The 8,645-nt window shown below is 43.0% G+C and overlaps 2 protein-coding genes and 1 non-coding gene across 3 annotated transcripts; 1 reads left to right on the top strand and 2 right to left on the bottom strand.

Annotated features, from left to right (window-relative positions):
- Nucleotides 1-351: 351 nt before the first annotated feature.
- LOC121774535 lies at nucleotides 352-1,698 on the bottom strand. The gene has a single exon (XM_042171394.1). It carries the CDS (start codon nucleotides 1,696-1,698, stop codon nucleotides 352-354), a length of 1,347 nt encoding a protein of 448 aa, XP_042027328.1.
- A 175-nt stretch (nucleotides 1,699-1,873) lies between these two features.
- LOC121775633 lies at nucleotides 1,874-1,980 on the top strand. The gene has a single exon (XR_006045179.1). It is a non-coding gene; the product is annotated as a small nucleolar RNA R71 (small nucleolar RNA).
- Nucleotides 1,981-5,610: 3,630 nt separating this feature from the next.
- Nucleotides 5,611-7,695, bottom strand: LOC121774534. Its single transcript, XM_042171393.1, has 2 exons — nucleotides 7,411-7,695; nucleotides 5,611-6,940 (listed from the first exon to the last, which is right to left on the bottom strand). Exon 2 carries the CDS (start codon nucleotides 6,928-6,930, stop codon nucleotides 5,611-5,613), a length of 1,320 nt encoding a protein of 439 aa, XP_042027327.1. The 5' UTR covers nucleotides 6,931-6,940; nucleotides 7,411-7,695.
- Nucleotides 7,696-8,645: the final 950 nt, after the last annotated feature.

Below are 8,645 nucleotides of genomic sequence, written 5' to 3'. Positions count from 1 at the left end.
TCCAACTTCAATATTAAATCCAACACAATATATTTACACCATCTCACCTTTCAGTATCATCCATGTCGTATCACATTTATACAGTGCACACTAGATCTAATCATTATTCGACTATTTCACATTATCACATATAATTAAAGAAGTCTCATGCATTCACCATTATATTTAAACTTCATTGCACCAGCAACTAACCACATAAGCACGTAGAAATATTTATTAAAGTTAAAGACATTAAATTCTAGAATACGCGTACACTACCTGTACACGTCAACAAAACTCCATTTATTTCTCCATTTACTTCAAAGTCTTGCTCTTTCCTTTGTTATTTGCACTTGAATTTGGTTCGCCTACTCAATTTGGTTCCCCTTTTGAAACATCGATCATGGCCTTCCCGGTGGCAAGGAACGGTCTTCCCAAAATAAGAGGTACAATTCTATCCTCTTCCATGTCCAACACCACGAAGTCAACGGGGAATATGAACTCATTCACCCTCACCAATATATCTTCTGCTATGCCCGAGGGATATGCCACCGATCTATCCGCCATTTGCAAAGTAATGCTAGTCGATCTCAATTTACCAATATTCAACTTGTTGAAGAAGGACAATGGCATAAGATTAATGCTAGCCCCTAGATCGCACAAGGCATTCCCCACAAAGCAATTTCCAATAGTGCACTCAATAGTGAAGCTTCCCGGATCTTGCATTTTGGCCGGCAACTTCCTTTGAATAATTGCACTGCAACTCTCCGTCAAGTTGACCGTCTCATAGTGCCCCCATTTCCTTTTTTGTGATACCACATCCTTGAGGAACTTTGCATAACTTGGCATTTGTTGAAGTGCTTCAACAAGAGGGATGTTAATTTGAACTTTCCTAAAGATATCCAAAAATCTTGAAAATTGTTCATCCTTCTTTTTCTTTTGCATCATTTGAGGGAAAGGAAGTTTAACTTCCGTGGGCTTAGGAGGAACTATTGTCTCGGCTTGATCTTTTGGTGGGCTCTTCGTTGATGCCTCCACTTCTATTGTCTCTTCTTCTTCGGGTTGCACAATAGCTTCCTTTTCGGGCATAGGGGGGCTCTTATAGCTTGTTCCACTCCTCAAATTGATAGCCTTGCAATCCTTTGGGTTAGGAATGGTGTTGCTTGGGAATTGCCCCGGTTGATGAAGTTGACCCACGGCTTGGGCAATTTGACTCATTTGATGCTCCAAAGCCCCCATTCTCGTGGTGACCTCCACTACCGCCGTCTCAACCTTATCAATTCTCTTAGTAGATTGTGTCATGATTCCATCGGTCTTCTCCATTAGAGCTTTTAGAAGCTCATGGGTGACATCATCACTTGAAGGTTTAGAATTGGTGGGCACATTAGCGGCCCCACTTGTCGACCCACTAGGTGTAGGGAAACGAGGTGGTGGAGGTGGTTGGATAGCATTGTTTGGATTGCCATAAGAAAGGTTTGGATGTGCATTGAAGGGTGAGCGATAGCCTTGGTAATTACCACCCCCATTGTTAGGGCGATAGTTGTAGAAGTTCCTTTGATTCCCTCCTTGATGCACATAATTGACATCTTCCACGGTATGTAAAGGCTCTCCCATAGGTGCAACTCCCAAACTAAGGCCATCCACCTTTTGATTCAACAACATCATTTGTTGGTTGAGAAGATTGAATGCATCCGAATCCACAACCGAAGCCACCGGCATTGAACTATCTCGGCCCGAGCTCTAACCCTTGCTAGTATAGGCAAGCCTTTGAAGCATCTTCTTGCACTCCTCGACCCCCTTGTCCAAGAATGAACCCCCCGAACCAAAGTCTAATTGACTCTTGATAAACTCCGAGCATCCATTGTAGAAGAGGCTCACTTGATGGCCCGGAGATAACCCATGGTTGGGGCATTTCTTTAGCAAGGCGTTGAATCTCTCCCAAGCCTCGAACATAGACTCTTGGCCCTTCATTTTAAAGTGGGAGATCTCTGCTTGGAGGTTGAGAGTGGAGCTTAGAGGGAAGAATCGATCCAAAAACTTTTGGGCTAAGTCGTCCCAACTTGTAACCGAGCCCGGCTCAAGGTTATCAAACCAATCTCTAGCATATCCCGACAATGAGAATGGAAATAGCCTAAGTTTGATTGTATCGTCGGGAACCCCATTAAGCTTAGTTGTATTGGCAATCTCTAAGAATTTAGATAAGTGCCTATTAGGATCCTCCGTGGGCCTTCCCGAGAAAACAAGTTGCTCCACAAATTGAATCAATCCTGTCTTCAACTCAAAATTGTTGGCATTCACCCTTGTATCATAGGGTGGATGTGGGATATTGACGTTCCCAAATGCGTCTCTAACCGGAGCCTCTCGCCTCCTTTCCTCCTCTCTTTCCCTTCTCATCTCCGCCATTTCTTGTTGTAGTTGGAGAATGATTTGGTCTTGATTTAATGGAGGTGGAGGTGGAGGGGGAATTCCCTCATTGTTCCCATGTGGATTTTCCATTGGCTCAACTTGATGTTGAGCTCTTGCTCTTCTCCTTCGTCCTCCTCTTCTTCTATTGGCGGCTTCTATCTCTAAATTAATCGGCTCAAGGGGTAAACGACTTGAGCGCGTGAGCATAAAAACCTACACAACACAAGAGAGGAAACAAAGTCAAAATAGAGCTAAACTAGAAAACTAAACTAAATAATTAAAGCAAGTAAAATGTCTAAACTAGTATTCTCTATCTTTTCACAATATCAAACACAAAAGCAAATTTAGTCCCCGGCAACGGCGCCAAAAACTTGACTCGTGCTAATTTAGTATTCAAAAGCGTCACCCGCAAGTGTACGAGTTAAGTAGCACGTGGTAAGCTAAATTATCGATCCACGGAGACTAAAAGCCGGTTTGAATACTATGATGTAACTTTGAACACTATCTAGACTAATAAAAGGGGTTTTTGGTTTTCTTAACTAAGATCAAAGAACAAATAAGCTAGTAAGACAATTAACTAAGAAAAACAAACAAACAAAGATAGGTTTTCACACAAATTGGGAAAGTATAGGGAAATGGATCCGTTAGAATGGATCAAGGATTTCATCTATGGGTCATGCTCATCTATTGGGCCTCAAATGCGGTTAGGAAAGTCGGGATAATCGGTTAGACCCCCTCTCGGGTGCATCTAACACGTGGGTCAATCTCTAGTGTAGGAGTCTCGTCCATACAATTCGAGATTGACTCCAAAGCACAACGGACCCAAGCCCTCTCTCTAGCTTATGCATCTCTCGATTACATATAATGCACGGAGTTGTTGATTACACATCTATCCTAATCTTGTATTTCTCAATAACATCAATTAGGTACAAGATTTATCTAATTGGTAGCTAAGCAATTAGATATTAAAAGACCAAGGTTCAACAAAACCAACAAAAGAGATAGATACGCATTCAACCATAGATTCAATCCATACAATCCATTCAAACTTCACCAAATCCCTACTAAAAGCTTAGCTACTCATAGTCAAAGCTAACATAAAAGCAAAAACAAGGAAAACAAAGCTACACATAATAGAAATGATACTAGAACTCCCTATGGTGGAATTGATGGTGGGAGGTCTCCTTCCTCCAATCTCTTGGAAATGGGAAGCTCCTTGACTTCAAATCCTCTCAAAACCTTACTTTCTTGCTAAGATTCGTGGTGTGGGAGTTAGGGTTTGGAAATGAGTGAGAACCCTTTTATATCCGGAGTGAGAAAGAGGCAAAGTTGGCAACAGCGACAAATCACCCGGTCGGGCGATCTGTAAGTCGGAATATGCCCGGTCGGGCGATCTGGGTAAATCACGATGAGGCTTCAAACGCCCGGTCGGGCGTTTTGTTGGATGAAAAACGCCCGGTCGGGCGAACTTTCTGTTTTCTTCGGCTTGCGCCCGACCGGGCGTTTTTTATATGAAAATCGCCCGGTCGGGCGAACTTTCTGTGGTCAGCCCGTTCGCTCCGTTTTGCCCGTTTTAGACCTGTTCTTGCATCAAAACTCCGACAAACTCGTTAACTCTAAAAAATAGCTGAAAAGTGGGTGAAACATATACTTTATACCTCAAAAGATTCAACAACATGTGTTAATCACCCATCTAAACATCCTAAACTATGAGTTTGTCAACTCCCCCAAACTTAAACATTTGTTAGTCCTCGAACAAGAAGAAAGAAACAAGACATACAAACTCATGCAAGGATGTGGAGTGTCATCATTGCCTCAATAGAAATAAAATACGACAAGTATCAATGGCCTCGGATGCATGTAAAGTATTATGAAATATAGCTTCAAGTTACTATCATGTGCTCAACCTTGCCAATTTGCCCTCTCAAGGAGAAAATGCAATGTGCATTTTAGAAATTTCACTCACTCTCAAAGTATATAAACTCTTGACATAACTCTCAAATCATCAAACACATGGATAGTTTACCATAGGCTTGCTCGAAATTTACACTCTCCTCTACTATGGTGTGATTAAAGATATAAGGTCCGAAAGGTCTTTTCAATAGGTTGTAATGTAGGCTCTTTGGATAGGTGAGGCAATTTTCGGCTAAAGTGACTTTAATTCCCAATATCTTGCTCAACTTCACCAACTTTCTTCCCCAATCTAGCTAGTTCTAGGCTTCCCTAGACTCTTCTCATCTACCAACATTCCACTTTTGTTCTTCACCTCTTTTTCAACCTTCACACACCCTTTCCAATAAATGCCAATTATTAACTATTTCTCACTTTCAATTTTCTTTTCTTTTCTCTCTCTTTTTTTTCTATTTCTTTTCTTTCTTTTTCTCCATGCTTTGCATGGTAACATCACTATTCTTTCTTTCTTTTTCTTTTGTTTTTCTACCTCAATAAGCTTCTATTTCATTTGCTAATTCCCCCTTTCAAACTTTCATTTCCTTTTGATTTTTCAAAAATAGAACACAAGTAATCCAACCCCATGGTTTGTCAAAGGAAAGGTTATTGGCTCAAAGTGGGCTAACAAAGATTATTAACATGATAACGGGTAAAAGGAGAATTTGGCTAACAAGGATGGCCTAACGTCCTCCCTTATCTCTATGATCACTATGTAGACTCAAAGAAATCGCGAGCAAGTTCTAGAAACATACGACATGTTTGAGATAAATCACACATTTAGGAACAATATAGGCTCAATTCTCACAAGGTCATTTTGGCAAAAGACAAGGCACCATGTAATTCACTTTAGGCAATTTGAAATGAAAAATCACATGTTCTTTAGCCATATCAACAAGGTTTTCGAAAGTTTTTGCACAAAATCATCATTGGCAACTCCTCCATCATGTCTCACACTCGTTCAAATTTCAATTTTTCTCAACCCTACTATCATCCTAGCCAAGGGAGATAATTCAACACAAAAGGAAACAAGAAAAACAAACCTAAAAAGAAAAACAAAGACACAAACACAAGTGGGACAAGGAAACAAAACCACATAAGTTTACATGCCCACATATCATCATCAAATATCATCAAAAGAATAGGGGTACAGGCCGGGGTATCATCATCAAATAAAGAGGGAGAGAGGTAAAAGAGGGAATCCACTAGACACCCCCCCAAACTTATTCCAAGCAAAGCTAGGATAAGTTTGAAAGAGAGTGGATCTCCCATGGACCTTCACTGCGGAGGATGCTGCCACTGGCCACGGAATTCATCGAATCGGGCATTAATGTTGGCCCATTGTGCATTGTTGAAATCAGTGAATTGGGTCCAGTTGGTTTCGAACTGGTCCCATCGCGCTTCATTCTGGACCCAATATTCCTGCTGACGCAACTCCATCCGTGTCAACCTCTCATTGATCGAGCCGTAGTCCTCCTCTTGTCGCTCTTGTCGGCTTCGTGTCCTCTGAGTGCTTGTCCCGGCTTCATCTCCCCCTTGGTAGGTCGGTTGATCCTCACCTTCCTCCTCATTTTCTTCTTCATTCTGCTCGTCCCCCATCTCGATCTCGGGAAAGCCCATGTGGGGCGCTTCATCAACACTCGAGCTCGGGCTCACATCCCTAAATTGCAAGTTCCGCGGATTCACCGCCGAGACTTGTTCGTGGACCGCAGCCTTCATCTTCCAGTTTTCCTTGTGGAAAGGACCGTTCACATAGGTGTTGACGGTGTCCGGGAGGGGGTAATGATCTGCTGCCCTCTGTATCAAATATATCTGCCCTCGTTGGTCCACTCCGACCAGCCTTGTTCTTCTCAGAAAGCCGAAGTCCATCAAGTTGTCACCAATGTCGGCGACCAAGCCCCTCGTCGACACTCCCAGATGGAGTGCAATAGCTGACACAACCGCACCGACACAGAGTGTGCCGGTTTTCTTCTTCGAAGCCCTCTCAAGATGTTTGATCATGAAGTGGCCCAAATTCAACGGAGCCTCCTTGTGCAAAATAGTCCATAACAGGAAGAGCTCGTCTCTCTGCACACTCCCATGCTCATGACGAGCGAAGGGGTAACATACACACGCCTTCTGGAGTAAGCGCAAGGCTGGGTTCCTAATGAGAGAACCCTTTGCCCTGTTGGCGGCGAAGTTGTCATCAACGGTAGTGATGGCCTTCCAGAAGTCATTCGCATTGTGACTGAAGTTAAACGGCTCTCTATACACCTCCCCTGAAAATCCAAAGATCTCCTTGAATTGTGCCATCGTCACTGTGTACTCAGCATTCCTTATACGAAACTTGATGGCAACTATCTCCCTCCTGTTCATGATTACCTCAAGGGTAGACAAGAACTCCAGTGTAAGCCTCTGATAGGAGGGGTTCCTCTGTGCCATGAAGAGCCCATTTAGTTGCCCCTCTTCACATAGCTCATTGAAGCACTGCTCAATGCCCAACCGTCGGATTGTGATAGGGCATGGATATCTAGCTACCCGGTAGGGTAGTTGTGAGAGTTCGGCCCATTTCTTCTTCTCTTCGGCATTCAAATTAACTCCAGAGTGGTTGGGCGCCATCGTTCACTACCTAAAAATTGAGAGTATTAGATCAATTCGACAAGAAACCACAAAGATGCATTAATGCAGACACTCTCCCCCAAACATACTCTATACTAAAAGAACTTCTCATTCATACATTTATCAAGACTAGAATCAACCCCCCATTGTGTCACACAATGTCTCTTCCACAACAATAAACCTCAATCATGCTTAACTCAAACATTCCACCAACATGCATCACTTATCTAATATTGCATCTATGTAGACATCAACAAATCAAAGCATGCTAGTTCCCCACACTCAATAACCACAAACCCATGAAGGAAATTGCACAATTCATGCTCAAAGCAACCATTCAAACCAAATTCATCCTCTAACTAGCAATTAGTCAAGAAATCTCCAAACAAACGAAAGACATGCTAGTTTCCAACCCTCGATTCACCAATAATCATCTAAACACCGAGCATAAGTAAGAGAAGAATGAAAAAAAAATCATACCTTTCGGGCTTAGAGTGATAGAAAACGGATTTCTCTCCTTTTTGCTTGTTCTTGAGTAAATCAACCGATTAATCGGTTCAACCCTTGAATTAGATGGATTGGGAGGATGGTATGTGTGTGAAATCAGTGTAAGTGAAAGATTTGAAGGTGGAGGGGCGAGAGAGAGTAGAGAGGAACGAGAGAGAAATGGGGGTAGGGTTTTGAAAGTGTAAAAACTGACCTGGTTTGCGTCTTTAAATCGCGCGAAGAAATCGCCCGGTCGGGCGATTTGCATTTTGAAAATCGCCCGGTCGGGCGAACTTTCTGGACAATCCCGATTTCATCAAACGCCCGGTCGGGCGATTCGTATTTTGTACATCGCCCGGTCGGGCAAACTTTCTGGACAATCTTGATTTCTGTAAACGCCCGGTCGGGCGATTTGCACTTTGCAAAACGCCCGGTCGGGCGAACTTTCTGGATTCCGAGTCCATTTCGCCATTTCTCCAGTTTTTTGTCCGCTTTTCACCCATCAAAGCCTATCTCCTGTTCCACTTAAAACACACAAAACACACCAAAAACAAGAACAAAATAAAAACACACCAAAAACACAAAAGCTATAAATTTTACCTACTAGGGGTTGCCTCCCCCATAGCGCAATTGTTTAACGTCATTTGCCCGACGCTTTGCAAGCTCCACTACTCAATCAAGGCAACCACAAAGACCTCGTCTTGTTGCTCCTTGGTAAAGAACCTCTTGAGATTTTGACCATTTGCCTTGAACGTGCTTCCATCGGGTCCTTTGAGCTCCATTGTGCCATTGCTCATGACCTCCTTGATAGTGAAGGGTCCCGACCACTTAGATTTTAGCTTGCCCGGAAAGAGTCTCAACTTGTGGTTGAAAAGCAACACGGCATCCCCCTTGTGGAATTCACGCCTCTCAATCATCTTGTCGTGATACGTCTTCATCCTCTCCTTGTAGATTGAGGAATTAGCATAAGCTTCATTCCTAAATTCATCAAGTAAATTGAGGTGAAGCTTCCTTTCCTTGCCGGCCTTGGTGAAGTCCATGTTCATTTGCCTCACCGCCCAATATGATGAGTGCTTCAATTCAACCGGGAGATGGCATGATTTCCCAAAGACCAATTGATAAGGTGACATCCCGATTGGCGTCTTGTAAGCCGTCCTATACGCCCATAGAGCATCGTCAAGCTTGAGAGCCCAATCTCTACGGTTAGCATTGACACTCTTTTGCAATAT

Source organism: Salvia splendens, chromosome 17, assembly GCF_004379255.2.
Source record: "Salvia splendens isolate huo1 chromosome 17, SspV2, whole genome shotgun sequence".
Taxonomy (NCBI): Eukaryota; Viridiplantae; Streptophyta; class Magnoliopsida; order Lamiales; family Lamiaceae; genus Salvia; species Salvia splendens.
This window is presented reverse-complemented; position numbering and strand designations above follow the sequence as displayed.